General features: G+C 42.4%; 1 protein-coding gene across 6 annotated transcripts in view; it reads left to right on the top strand.

The window, feature by feature from the left end:
• Nucleotides 1–15,409, top strand: part of chd6 (chromodomain helicase DNA binding protein 6) — a 124,995-nt gene that overhangs the window by 54,636 nt on the left and 54,950 nt on the right. For 5 of the 6 annotated variants that reach the window (XM_029776465.1, XM_029776464.1, XM_029776462.1 and 2 more), the window contains exons 12-19: nucleotides 1,405–1,648; nucleotides 3,218–3,394; nucleotides 3,691–3,834; nucleotides 4,314–4,569; nucleotides 4,656–4,866; nucleotides 10,721–10,916; nucleotides 11,787–11,951; nucleotides 12,531–12,710. In XM_029776465.1, coding sequence (XP_029632325.1) covers nucleotides 1,405–1,648; nucleotides 3,218–3,394; nucleotides 3,691–3,834; nucleotides 4,314–4,569; nucleotides 4,656–4,866; nucleotides 10,721–10,916; nucleotides 11,787–11,951; nucleotides 12,531–12,710 — 1,573 coding nt within the window. The remainder of the gene's footprint in view (nucleotides 1–1,404; nucleotides 1,649–3,217; nucleotides 3,395–3,690; nucleotides 3,835–4,313; nucleotides 4,570–4,655; nucleotides 4,867–10,720; nucleotides 10,917–11,786; nucleotides 11,952–12,530; nucleotides 12,711–15,409) is intronic. The other variant, XM_029776461.1, reaches the window with a different exon arrangement.

Raw genomic sequence — 15,409 nt, 5'->3', positions numbered from 1 at the left:
TGACTGGCCCTGAATAAATTAAGTTGCTTCGTGTTTCGACCAAGGCAATTCCCGTAAAGGCATATTGCTGTTTTCCCTGATCAAGTGTGATATTTTTTTGTCCACATAAATGACTATGGTAAGTTGTTAATGTGAAACTCACTTGACTGTCTTGCAATGGCGAACACAATTTAACTTGCAATTGTGCTTCCTGCCACACGCCGTTCTGCATGTCTCTTTCAATGCGGCAAAATGTTTAGAAATAACTTTTTATTGCCCAGAACTGTAAGTCTTAGGAGGTTATTTCTATTTAGCATAATGCCTACACCTGTCTGATCCTTTTAAATCTATGAAAATTGTCTTAGAACCTGGAGTGGATTTCATTACTCAAAAAAAAGTCTACAGCTGCTTCTCTGGTAGTGTAATGGAACATTATGTTTGATTTTCTAATGATGAACACAAATCAGATCAAATCTTCAAATGCAGAGAAATTGGTCTGTTTGTGCAGTTGTGTCGGAGTATAATTTTTATGACAGATTTGAGTAGCTCGTTCAAAGTAATTGCCGTGTATCGCTTTTTGTTTTGTTGTATATCCACTCTGATGGACAATACAGTGGTGTTGCATCCCTTACAAGAGGCTCAGACAGCTGTTCAGTTTGTTCACATCAAAATCACAAATGGTTTGTTGTGCCCAGAAATAAATAACACATATTGAAACCAGGCAAGATCAAAAGGTGAGATCAGGTGTTCAAATTAACCAAATATTTAAGGTACACTGATATCAAAAAATATTTCCTTGACTGGAGGTCTTCGGGCACAGCCAGTCTTTACGCTAAGCTAGCGCTAACGCTAGTTAGCATTGGCTCACAAAGCGACCTCGAACTTCCATCATACTGGACGCAGAGACATAAACATGGTATCCATGAGTTCAGCTGACTCTGGGGATGTAGATAAATTGTCATTGTCCCGAACTTTAATCAGTCAAGGCTGAGATGGCGGGTATGACAACTTTTGGTGTGGTGGACTAACTTTAAACTGCTAACCTGTGAAATATTTGCATCAAAAACATTTGTTAGATACCTATATGTTGTCATTCAGTGGATTGTAAACAGGTGGGTTATTTTGAATGGGAGGGGCTGGGGACTGGCTTTGGCAGAGGCTTAATGTGGATTGTTACTTAAATGTTACTTCCGCTCAGAAGAGATTTGAAAACCTTAGACCCCAGAATCAAACTGAGTTAGCTGGACAGCACATGTGAGATTTGGTTCTATGTTCCGAGATGACCTTTTACTCACCCTCTATGGTAAAGGTCAACACCCGCACCTTTTGTCTTTTTTGATGACATTTTGTTTTTGTGTTTGACACCACCGTGATTCCAACATCTTCCTGTTTGTCACAACAGTTTTCCCACCTCTTCCCATACAGGAAGAACTGCATCCTGGCTGACGAGATGGGCCTGGGGAAGACCATCCAGTCCATCACCTTCCTCTTCGAGATGTTTTCCATGGGCCTGCGTGGGCCCTTCCTCATCATCGCCCCCCTCTCCACCATCACCAATTGGGAGAGGGAGTTCCGTACCTGGACGGAGATCAATGTCATCGTCTACCACGGCAGCCAGATCAGCCGCCAGATGATCCACCAGTACGAGATGTACCACAAGGACCAGCAGGTGAGCCAACATGGTGTGTGTGTGAGGGTATGTGTGAGTGCAAGGGTTAAACTCTTACATCTAGATGTTCCGCTAGCGGAACACCTGCTCCAATATCCAATGATGGGCGTGGCGCGAAATACAAACTCCTCTAAAATCCGAAAACTTCAATTTTTCAAACATATGACTATTTTACAGCATTTTAAAGACAAGACTCTCGTTAATCTAACCACACTGTCCGATTTCAAAAAGGCTTTACAGCGAAAGCAAAACATTAGATTATGTCAGCAGAGTACCCAGCCAGAAATAATCAGACACCCATTTTTCAAGCTAGCATATAATGTCACAAAAAACAAAACCACAGCTAAATGCAGCACTAACCTTTGATCTTCATCAGATGACAACCCTAGGACATTATGTTATACAATGCATGCATGTTTTGTTCAATCAAGTTCATATTTATATCAAAAAACAGCTTTTTTACATTAGCATGTGACGTTCAGAACTAGCATACCCCCCGCAAACCTCCGGTGAATTTACTAAATTACTCACGATAAACGTTCACAAAAAACATAACAATTATTGTAAGAATTATAGATACAAAACTCCTCTATGCACTCGATATGTCCGATTTTAAAATAGCTTTTCGGTGAAAGCACATTTTGCAATATTCTAAGTAGATAGCCCGGCATCACAGGGCTAGCTATTTAGACACCCAGCAAGTTTAGCCTTCACCAAACTCCGATTTACTATTAGAAAAGTTTCATTACCTTTGGTGTTCTTCGTCAGAATGCACTCCCAGGACTTCTACTTCAATAACAAATGTTGGTTTGGTCCCAAATAATCCATAGTTATGTTCCAACAGCGGCGTTTTGTTCGTGCGTTGAAGACACTATCCGAATGGTAAATAAGGGTCATGCGCATGGCGCATTTCGTGACAAAAGATTTCTAAATATTTCATTACCGTACTTCGAAGCATGTTAACCGCTGTTTAAAATCAATTTTTATGCCATTTTTCTCGTAAAAAAGCGATAATATTCCGACCGGGAATCTGCAATTAGGTAAACAGACGAAAGAAAATAAAGCATGGTGTCGACTCGGGCACGCGCCTAAGCCCTTTGTCCTCTGATCGGCCACTTGTCAAAGGCGATAATGTGTTTCAGCCAGAGGCTGCCTCGATATCGTTCAGCTTTTTCCCGGGCTCTGAGAGCCTATGGGAGCCGTAGGAAGTGTCACGTTACAGCTAAGATCCTGAGTCTTCAATAAACAGAGGCAAGAACAACAACACCTTATCAGACAGGCCACTTCCTGCATAAAATCTTCTCAGGTTTTTGCCTGCCATATGAGTTCTGTTATACTCACAGACACCATTCAAACAGTTTTAGAAACTTTAGGGTGTTTTCTATCCAAAGCCAATAATTATATGCTTAATCTAGTTACTGGGCAGGAGTAGTAACCAGATTAAATCGGGTACGTTTTTTATCCGGCCGTGTAAATACTGCCCCCTAGCCCTAACAGGTTTTAAAGAAGTGTTAAAGGTATTCTTAATTATTTTATTTTACTCCACATTTTGTCTTTCTCTGTGTCTAGGGAAACATAGTGTCAGGCGGGTACAAGTTCCACGGGGTGATCACCACCTTTGAGATGATCATGGCCGACTGTCCAGAGCTGAAGAAGATCCACTGGCGCTGCGTGGTCATCGACGAAGCCCACCGCCTCAAGAACCGCAACTGTAAACTCCTGGAGGGCCTCAAGCTCATGAACCTGGTGAGGGGGTAGCTAGCTAACTTTCTTGGCCGTCTGCATTGTCGTTGTAGTCCAATTCAGTGCAGCACCAGCCAAGGCTGATGGTAGCATGGATGCCCTTCCTTGGTCAAGAGGGACATACTGCACAAAAATAAACATTGTAATGAGCCAGACTAGCAAGTGGGAATCTCTGTTGAGTTACATGGATGATACGTGTCTTTGAGTGACCTGAAAAGCTGTATAAATGTTTTTTATGTATTAATACTCAAATCTGAGTACCATTTTGTTGTGTATTACACCTCTACCACCCCCTGTAGGAACACAAGGTCCTCTTGACGGGTACCCCTCTGCAGAACTCGGTGGAGGAGCTCTTCAGTCTTCTCAACTTCCTGGAGCCCCTACAGTTCCCCTCAGAGAGCCTCTTCCTAGAGGAGTTTGGAGATCTGAAGACTGAGGAACAGGTGACTTTTTTTTTTTACATTTTTTTTTTTATTTTTCTCTGAGATGCCCTTTTAGTGTAGCAAAGTGGGAAACCTACCTTTGGAATTTATGGGAATGTTGATTCTTTCTCAGAGATACCCTTCAACAATTTCCTTTTAAACATTGTATCATATACTTAATGGCAGTTAATATGCTACTGAACAAAACGGAAAGCCTGCACTTTAAATCATCAAGCAGTTGTTGAATCTGTGTCGGTATCAAGTTGTTGCATCTGCAGTGCAGGTGTGGGCAATTTAAACATATTGTTATGAATAGCGCCACAGTAAACGTAATGTTGTGTCCAGGCCAGACTAAACAAACAATTGAATTGTCTAAGTCCAAACTGTATGCTGTTAAGTCTGTAGCTACACTAGACATTCTAAGTCTCATTACTGCAGACCATTAGATCCTAACCACCTCTGTCCTCCTTTGACCCCAACCCTGCTCTCCTCTACCCCAGGTGAAGAAGCTGCAGGCCATCCTGAAGCCCATGATGCTGCGGCGACTGAAGGACGACGTGGAGAAGAACCTGGCACCCAAGGAGGAGACCATCATTGAGGTGGAGCTCACCAACATGCAGAAGAAGTACTACCGTGCAATCCTTGAGAAGAACTTCACCTTCCTGGCCAAGGGGGCCAACCAGCATAACATGCCCAACCTCATCAACACCATGATGGAGTTGCGCAAGTGCTGCAACCACCCCTACCTGATCAAAGGTGACATGTGGACACACAAACACACAAAAACACTTAAAATGTTCACAGTTCATAATAAAATGTAAATTTTCGATGGAAACGTCCAGGTGCGGAGGAGAAGATCCTGGATAGCTTCAGGAAAACACACAGCCCCGATGCCTGGGACTTCAACCTCCAGGCCATGATTCAGGCGGCGGGGAAGCTGGTGCTCATCGACAAACTGCTGCCTAAGCTGATTGCTGGCGGCCACAAGGTGCTGGTCTTCTCCCAGATGGTGCGCTGCCTGGATATCCTGGAGGATTACCTCATCCAGAGGAGGTGAGCCTGGGGCTAAGGATAGAGCCGAGGTTAGGGCAGTTATAGTGTAGTAAACAACCAAAGAATTCAAGACTAAAAGTGGTGAAAGTAGTAGCCTACAATAGGATAAAAACTCCAGGTAAAAATACACTTTATCTAGTCCTTGGCCTATATCCTAATCTGACTTTGGTGCAGGTCAATGTTTATTTGTCACATGCACAGGATACAAAAGGTGTACACGGTACAGTGAAATGGTTACTTGAATATTTGCATTGTCGCAATATCAAAAATAAGAAAGTCTCCAGATAAAAATATTTCATAATTATTAGATGAGGTTTACCTAGACACACTTATCTAAATTGATGGGTTATGTGAAAGAAATGCTATAACCACCCCCCAGCTACATCTAGTTAAGTGGATGGGTCACTATTGTCTCGACATGTACACATGTTCATGAAATACAATAGATGGCCGTAATCACCCAGACACACCTGGCTAACTTGATGGGTCCTGTAATCATCTGGCAAAGAGGAGTCTTTTGTTTAGACATGTAGCTAGCTAGCTAAACAATGAACCACAATCCCAACCCATAGCTACAGTACAAACAGATTGTCATAGCTAGCCACCATTCATGAAATGCTGTAGTATGAATCTGCAGGTAGCTAAAGCTAACCAACTAGGTTCAATGTCAGCTGGCTAGCTAACATTAGGCTATAACTAGCAATGCAAATGGATTTCTGAGATTACAAATAACATTACTGCACAGATAATACATGTAACGTTAGCTAGCGAGCCAGCAAACTAACGTTTGCTAGCTAGCTAACAGTACGATTTTAACTTGCAACGAAAACTACTTTCTGATAAAATTTGAAACGTATAATATCTAAAAATGTAGCTAGCTAGACTCTTACCCGTATACATGGATGAACGCTTTTCTGTTTGTAGCTAGCTACAGCTAGCTACAGCTAGCTACAGCTTGTTTGACCCATTGTGTCAAGTCACTCCGGTTCACACTGACTGTTTACAGAAAGTAGTCCATCACAACTTTTCCCCACTGATCTTTATCGATAGCGCCTGCTAAATTCAGGGCAGCAATGTTGAAATCAGTAGCAATACTTGTGTAGTTCTCCATGGCTAACATTATATCTTTCACAAAAGCCACTGTAGCAAGGATTATCTACACATACTGAGCAGCTCGTGTTGAAGACATAAGCCTGCTACATGGCAGACCAATCCAAACTCATCTCTCGGCATGTTCAGCCCATCCATTATCTCAGCCAATCATGGCTAGGGGGAAGGTTCCTGACTTTTTCCATGGCTAAACCAACTAGGCTCGTAATTTAACAATTGTATTCGAATTTACAGATGGCGTACACATTTGTTATTAACCTCTGGGGTATGTGGGATGCTAGTGTCTGCAGGACACACTATTCAACAGCCAGTGAAATAGCAGGGCGCCAAATTCAAAACAACAAATCTCATAATTCAAATTTCTCAAACATACAACTATTATATCCCATTTTAAAGATACACTTCTCGTTAATCCAACCACGTCCGATTTCAAAAAGGCTTTACGGAGAAAGCATAACATTAGATTATGTTAGGACAGTGCCTAGACAAGAAAAACCACACAGCCATTTTCCAAGCAAGGAGAGGTGTCACAAAAACCAGAAATACAGCTAAAATGAATCACTAACCTTTGATGATCTTCATCAAATGGCACTCATAGGACTTCATGTTACACAATACATGTACGTTTTGCTCGATAAAGTTCATATTTATATCCAAAAACCCCATTTTTACATTGGCGTGTAATGTTCAGAAATGTTTTGCCTCCCAAAACATCCGGTGAATGAGCACATCAATTTACAGAAATACTCTTCATAAACGTTGATAAAATATTCAACTGTTATTCAAAGAATTATAGATACACTTCTCCTTAATGCAACCGCAGTGTCAGATTTCAAAAAAGCTTTACGGCAAAAGCAAGCTTTGCAATAATCTGAGTACTGCGCTCAGATATCAAAACAAGCCATACAGATACCCTCCATTTTGGAGTCAACAGAAATGACAAAAATACCTCCAATTTGTTCGCACGTTCATTACATTTTACATTACATTTACGTCATTTAGCAGACGCTCTTATCCAGAGCGACTTACAGTAGTGAATGCATACATTTCATACAATTTCATACATTTTTTTTTTTTTTTTTTTTGTGCTGTGTCAGTCGAGTAATCCAAATCCACTGTGCTCGCGCAGCGAGTTCAGACGAAAAGTCCAAGTTATATTACAGTTCGTAGAAACATGTCAAACGATGTATAGAATCAATGTTCAGGATGTTTTTGTCATAATTCTTCCATAATATTCCAACCGGACGATTCCTTTGTCTTCAGAAATGAAAAGGAACACAGCTAACTTTCATGTGAGTGCGCGCGATTGAGCTGATGTCATTTTCTCAGTCATCTGATTCCAATGGCTTTTATTCTCTCCCCATTCACAGTAGAAGCATGAAACAACGTTCTAAAGACTGTTGACATCTAGTGGAAGCCTTGAAGTGCAAAATGAACCCATTGACACTGTACACTGGATAGGGAATCACTTGAAAAACTACAAACCTCAGATTTCCACACTTCCTGGTTGGATTTTTTCTCAGGTTTTTGCCTGCCATATGAGTTCTGTTATACTCAGACATCATTCAAACAGTTGTAGAAACTTCAGATTGTTTTCTATCCAAATCTAATAATATCTAATAATATGTATATCCTACCTTCTGGGCCTGAGAAGCAGGCAGTTTACTACGGGCATGCTTTTCATCCGGACGTCAAAATACTGCCCCCTACCCCGATGAAGTTAACCTCTCTAGGGTAGGTGGCACCAAATCGTCCCACCTACGTAACAGCCAGTGGAATCCTGTGGCGCGTTATTCAAATACCTTAGAAATGCTATTACTTCAATTTCTCAAACATATGACTATTTTACAGCATTTTAAAGACAAGACTCTCGTTAATCTAACCACACTGTCCGATTTCAAAAAGGCTTTACAACGAAAGCAAAACATTAGATTATGTCAGCAGAGTACCCAGCCAGAAATAATCAGACACCCATTTTTCAAGCTAGCATATAATGTCACATAAACCCAGAAGACAGCTAAATGCAGCACTAACCTTTGATGATCTTCATCAGATGACAACCCTAGGACATTATGTTATACAATACATGCATGTTTTGTTCAATCAAGTTCATATTTATATAAAAAAAACTGCTTTTTACATTGGCATGTGACGTTCAGAACTAGCATACCCCCCACAAACTTCTGGCGAATTTACTAACAATTTACTAAATTACTCACGATAAACGTTCACAAAAAGCATAACAATTTATTTTAAGAATTATAGATACAGAACTCCTCTATGCACTCGATATGTCCGATTTTAAAATAGCTTTTCGGTGAAAGCACATTTTGCAATATTCTAAGTAGATAGCCCGGCATCACAGGGCTAGCTATTTAGACACCCAGCAAGTTTAGCCTTCACCAAACTCCGATTTACTATTAGAAAAGTTTGATTACCTTTGGTGTTCTTCGTCAGAATGCACTCCCAGGACTTCTACTTCAATAACAAATGTTGGTTTGGTCCCAAATAATCCATAGTTATGTTCCAACAGCGGCGTTTTGTTCGTGCGTTCAAGACACTATCCGAATGGTAAATAAGGGTTACGGGCAAGGCGCATTTCGTGACAAAAAAATTCTAAATATTCCATTACCGTACTTCGAAGCATGTCAACCGCTGTTTAAAATCAATTTTTATGCCATTTTTCTCGTAAAAAAGCGATAATATTCCGACCGGGAATCTGCAATTAGGTAAACAGACGAAAGAAAATAAAGCATGGGGTTGACTCGGGCACGCGCCTAAGCCCATTGTCCTCTGATCGGCCACTTGTCAAAAGCGATAATGTGTTTCAGCCTGGGGCTGCCTCGATATCGTTCAGCTTTTTCCCGGGCTCTGAGAGCCTATGGGAGCCGTAGGAAGTGTCACGTTACAGCAAAGATCCTCAGTCTTCAATAAACAGAGGCAAGAAGAACAACAACTTGTCAGACAGGCCACTTCCTGTACAGAATCTTCTCAGGTTTTGGCCTGCCATATGAGTTCTGTTATACTCACAGACACCATTCAAACAGTTTTAGAAACTTTAAGGTGTTTTCTATCCAAATCAAACAATTATATGCATATTCTAGTTTCTGGGCAGGAGTAATAACCAGATTAAATCGGGTAAGTTTTTTATCCGGATGTGAAAATACTGGCCCCTACCCTAGAGAGGTTAAATCGGGTACGTTTTTTTTTCCGGACGTGAAAATACTGCCCTCTATCCCAAAGAAGTTAAATAGTACCAGCAAAACACCAGTCTCAACATCAACAGTGAAGTGGCGTCTCCGGGAAAGCTTTTCTTCTAGTCAGAGTTCCTCTGTCCAATGTCTGTGTTCTTTTGCCCATCTTAATTTTTTCTTTTTACCCATCTTTTGACTACTTTAGTACACTATAAGAGAAATGAGTCCAAACACTTATGACCTCTTCAAATGGGGGGACTAGATATTTAAACTGCTTACATTTCTAAATGATAAATGAGATATGTAATGAAAATACCTTAAAATCAAAGGTGACATTATGTACAGTCACCTCATAGGAAACATTTGATCTCAAATCCAAAATGCTGGAGTATAGGGTTGCTGCGTGAACATGCTTCCATTAAGCCACAAGGGCATTAGTGAGGTCGGGCACTGATGTTGGGCAATTAGGCCTGGCTAGCAGTCGCCGGTTCAATTCATCCCAAAGGTCTTTGATGGGGTTGAGGTCCAGGCTCTGTGCATGCCAGTCAAGTTCATCCACACCGATCTCGATAAACCATTTCTGTATGGACCTCGCTTTGTGCACGGGGGCATTGTCATGCTGAAACAGGAAAGGGCCATCCCCAAACTGTTGCTACAAAGTTGGAGGCACAGAATAGCCTAGATTGTCATTGTATGCTGTAGCGTTAAGATTTCCCTTCACTGGAACTAAGGGGCACAACCTCCTCCATCAAACTTCACAGTTGGCACTATGCATTTGGGCAGGTAGTGTTCTCCTGGCATCCGCCAATCCCAGTTTATTCCGTTGGACTGCCAGATGGAGAGGCGTGATTCATCACTCCAGAGAAATCATCACTCCAGCCGACGGTTGGCATTGCGGATGGTGATCTTAGGCTTGTGTGTGGCTGCTCGGTCCTGGGAACCCATTTCATAAAACTCCCAACGAACAGTTGTTGTGCTGACGTTGCTTCTAGAGGCAGTTTGGAACTCGGTAGTAAGTGTTGCAACCGAGGATAGACGATCTTTACGTGCTACACGCTTCAGCACTGAACAGTCCGTTTCTGTGAGCTTGTGTGGCCTACCACTTCGCGGCTGAGTCGTTGTCGCTTTACAATAACAGCACTTACAGTTGACCGGGGAAGCTCTAGCAGGGCAGAAAGTTGACGAACGGACTTGTTGGAAAGGTGGCATCCTATGACGGTGAAACATTGAAAGATACTGAGCTCTTCAGTAAGGCCATTCTACTGCCAATGTTTGTGTATGGAGATTGCATGACTGTGTGCTTGATTTGATACACCTGTCAGCAATGGGTATGGCTGAAATGGCCAAATCCACTAATTTCTATATATAGTGTTCATAGGGGAGTGTGTGTTTTGTCGCGAATTCGAGGGTAACCCCAACCAGGACTCAAACCTGGGTCCAGCGACTGTCAGCTGAACAGATTAGCCATTACGCCAAAAGATCCAAACCTCCTGCTGGGTGTTCGGTTGAGGTCGTTACAGTATTTTCATATGTTTTATATTTGGTTGCAGGTACACCTATGAGCGCATTGATGGCAGAGTGCGGGGGAACCTGCGCCAGGCAGCGATTGACAGGTTCTGTAAGGTGGACTCGGACCGCTTTGTGTTCCTGCTGTGTACTCGTGCTGGGGGCCTAGGCATCAACCTGACCGCTGCAGACACCTGCATCATCTTCGACTCGGACTGGAACCCCCAGAATGACCTACAGGTTAGTCAGCACAAAGTTCAGTACCACTTAGGGCACGTTTTTCGGACCTCGATTAAACCCAGTCCTGGACTTAAAAGTATTATACTAATTTCCTGAAGTGGTTTCATGGAGCAGTATGTAGCCCAGCTGCTAAGGATTTGGACCTGTAGCCAAAAGGTCGCCTGTTCGAAAAAAGGGAGAAATTGATCTGGCAACTGAAGGGCTGCTGGGTTCAGTTCCTAACAACAATCCCCTACTGCTGGGCCCTTGAGAAATGCACTTAACCCCACAACATGCTCTCCAACCACGTGCGCTGCACTGCAAATACAAGACACATTTTCATTGTTCGCTGTAACTATGGACAGTAAAGTTGTATTGTCATTGTATGGTTATCCTGTGTGGCTCAGTTGATAGAGCAATGTCGGGATTGTTGGTTCCGTTCCTGCTGGGTTCACCCCTACGAAAATGTATACACTCTGTAAGTTTCTTCAGATAAATCGGCGGCTATATATACTGCCCTACCAAGCAAAAGGGCAGTTACGCTCATAGCGTGGAACTGAGAAAAATAGATTTTATTTACCTTGGTTTCACAGTAACTTTATGCAGTTACTGTTAACATGACCCCCATTTTCTCCAAAACACAATACAATAGAGGCAGGATACTTGTCCACATGATTAAGCATGTATTTAATGTTGCAAAAATGACATTAACTAATTTTCGACCAATTTGCTTGGTAGGGTAGTATATTTCCAGCAGATTTCATGTGTGCATGGAGTATGACATGGCATATAGAAAAAGACTACTCTTCACACACTGTTAATGGCAGTGTTAATATAACAACAGTTCTAAGCCTTATTTGTCAAAAACTGCTCTGTGTTTGTCCATGCCAGGCCCAAGCTCGCTGCCACCGCATCGGCCAGAGTAAAGCAGTGAAGGTGTACAGACTGATCACTAGGAACTCCTATGAGAGGGAGATGTTTGACAAAGCCAGTCTGAAGCTGGGTCTAGACAAGGCCGTGCTGCAGGACATCAATCGAAAGGGCAGCCTCAATGGGGTGAGAGACTGTGCTTTAACAGCCTGGTCCCAGATCTGTTTGTGCTGTCTTGCCAACTCCTATTGTCATTCAGCCTCATGCCAGCACAAATTGATCTAGGACCAGGTTAAACTATAAAGGGTGAATGTTTGATGTCAGGGTTTTCTTTGTATAAAGATTGCGTTGTCTACCACCTTCATGTAGTAGTAATCTTTGACATTTGTATGGTCATCCACACTCAGCACTGCAGTCCCTCAACGCTTTTGTTGCCTGTTTTGCAATACAACACAGTTGTCGGCGGACATGCTAAACATGTTCCTTTGGACTATCCTGGTTTAGTACCCCTCCACTCGTTCATCAAACTTTCACTAGCCGTGCCAGCAGAAGACGGCTTTGTGATTTTCCACATCCCTACCAAATATTCCAATAAACACAGAATTTTAGATCTCTCAGCTGTTTTTGATTCCTAACGATCCCTTATCTAATTCAGGAAATAAATTCAAATGGAATTGACCTCAACCTTGATCTGTAATTGGGTCCAGCTGATCCGAGATCTGTTGCTATGGCTTCTTAACTAATGGGGGGCATGGTGTCCCAAAGATGCAGCAGATGACCAAGATTGAGGTGGAGGACCTGCTGAGGAAGGGGGCATATGGAGCGCTGATGGACGAGGAGGACGAGGGCTCCAAGTTCTGCGAGGAGGACATCGACCAGATCCTGCAGCGCCGCACACAAACCATCACCATTGAGACAGAGGGCAAGGGCTCCACCTTCGCCAAGGTAAACCCTGACCCTTATACCTGGACCTCTACCCCTGACCCTAATATTCAAACCATCACCATCGAGAGAGCGGGCAAGGGTTCCAACTTTGCCAAGGTAAGACCATGACCCTTATACTCCTAACCTCTAACTCCTGACCCTGATACCCAGACCATCACCATTCGGACAGAGGGCAAGTGCTCCACCTTCGCTAAGGTAAATCCCAACCTTTATAGTCTTACCTCTAACCCCTGATTCTAATATCCAGACCATCACCATCCAGCCAGAGGGCAATGTCTCCACTTTCGCCAAGGTAAATCCTGACCCTTATACCCTTGACCTCTGACCATTAACCTCTGACCCATATCCAGACCACCACCATCCAGACAGAGGGCTCCACATTTGCCAAGGTAAACTCAATTGTAAACCTAACCCTTAACCTTCAACCTAAATCTACAATGAGGTCCAAAAGTATTTGGACAGCGACACATTTGTTTTGGCTTTGTACCCAGCACTTAGAATTTTAAATGATACCATGATACAATTAACCTATGAGGTTAAAGTGCAGACTATCAGCTATAAATTGAGTGCATTTTCATCCATATTGGGTCAACTGTTGAGAAATTACAGCACTTTTTGTATATAGTCCCACCATTTTAGGGAACCAAAAGTTTTCGGATAAATTCACTTGTGTATTAAAGTAGTCAAAAGTTTAGTATTTGATCCCATATTCCTAGCACGCAATGATTAGTATTTGATCCCATATTGCTAGCACGCAATGACTACATAATGCTTGTTACTCTACAAACTTTTTGGATACATTTGCAGTTTGTTTTGTTTGTGTTTCAGATTATTTTGTGGCCAATACAAATGAATGGTAAATAACGTATTGTCATTTGAGTCACTTATTGTAATAAGAATAGAATATGTTGCCTTCCGAGTGGCGCAGCGGTCTAACACGGAACCCAAACCGGCTGCGCGTATGTGCCAACGTGCACTGTCGTGCATAACTTTATTTTGTCCCCCCACACCAAACATGATCACGACATGCAGGTTAAAATATCAAAACAAACTCTGAACCAATTACATTAATTTGGAGACAGGTCGAAAAGCATTAAACCTTTATGGAAATTTAGCTAGCTAGCTTGCACTTGCTAGCTAATTTGTCCTATATAGCTAGCTTGCTGTTGCTAGCTAATTTGTCCTGGGATATAAACATTGAGTTGTTATTTTACCTGAAATGCACAAGGTCTTCTACTCCGACAATTCATTCACACATAAAACGGTCAACCAAATTGTTTCTAGTAATCTCTCGTCCTTCTAGGCTTTTTCTTCTCTTGACTTTATATTGCGATTAGCAACATAGGTGCATTACCGCCACCGACCTCGTTCGTCTTTGATTCACCCACGTGGGTTTAACCAATGAGGAGATGGCACGTGGGTACCTGCTTCAATGAACCAATGAGGAGATGGGAGAGGCAGGACTTGCAGTGCGATCTGCGTCAGAAATAGAACTGCCCTTGGCAACGCAGATGCTTGTGCAGTGTGGGTGCAATAGTTGAATAATATAGATTTTTACATTTATTTTGCAACGCTCGCACACGCGACGCGAGCGGTGTAGTCAGCCTGTAAGGCACTGCATTGCGGTGCTTGAGGCATCACTACAGACCCGGGTTCGATCCCAGGCTGTGTTGTAGCCGGACGCGACAGGGAGACCCATGAGGCAGCGCACAATTGGTCCAGCATCGTCCGGGTTAGGGGAGGGTTTGCCTGGCTGGGATGTCCTTGTTCCATCACGCTCTAGCGACTCCCTATGGCGGGCCAGGCGCATGCACACTGACTTCGGTTGCCAGCTGTACGGTGTTTCCTCCAACACATTGGTGCAGCTGGCTTCCGGGTTAAGCAAGCAGTTTGTCAAGAAGCAGCACGGCTTGGCAGGGTCATGTTTCAGAGGACGAAAGGCTCTCAATCTTCGCATCTCCCGAGTCCGTACGGGAGTTGCAGCGATGGGACAAGACTGTAGCTACCAATTGGATGGGGAGAAAAAAGGGTACAATTTAAAAAAAAAAATACAAATAAGGAATATGTTTCTAAACACTTCTACATTAATCTGGTTTCTACCATGATTACGTATAGTCATGAATGAATCGTGAATAACGATGAGTGTGAAAGTTAGAGGCATAAATATCTTAGACCCCAAAAATGCTGAGGTTTTAAGTTTTTAATGACACATGCACAAGTACAGTGAAATGCCTTTCTTGCAAACTCAATAATGCAATAATAAATAACAATGTAATACTCGAAAAAACACACGAGAAATAGGAATAAATATGAAGAACACAATAAGTAAGCGTACTACATACAGGGTCAGTTCCAATACCATATTTACAATGTGCAGGGATACTGGAGTGATGGAGGAGATACAGTATGTATAGGGTAAGGTGACTAGGCAACAGGATATAAGATAAACAGAGTAGCAGTGGCTTGTATGTGAGTAGGTGTGCGTTTGTGTAGAGTCAGTATATTAGCATGTCTTGGGGTGTATGATCTTTGTGCCTCTAAATGTTTCACTCATCATTATTCACCATTCATTCATGATGAATGAATATGGGACCAAATACTACACACTTGACTACTTTAATACACATAAAGTGAATTTGTCCTTTTGGTTCCCTAAAATGTATTTACATAAAGTGCTGTAATTTCAAAACAGTTCACCC

Source organism: Salmo trutta, chromosome 14, assembly GCF_901001165.1.
Source record: "Salmo trutta chromosome 14, fSalTru1.1, whole genome shotgun sequence".
Taxonomy (NCBI): Eukaryota; Metazoa; Chordata; class Actinopteri; order Salmoniformes; family Salmonidae; genus Salmo; species Salmo trutta.
The sequence above is the reverse complement of the archived record's forward strand: the minus strand, read 5'-3'. Positions and strand labels throughout refer to the sequence as shown.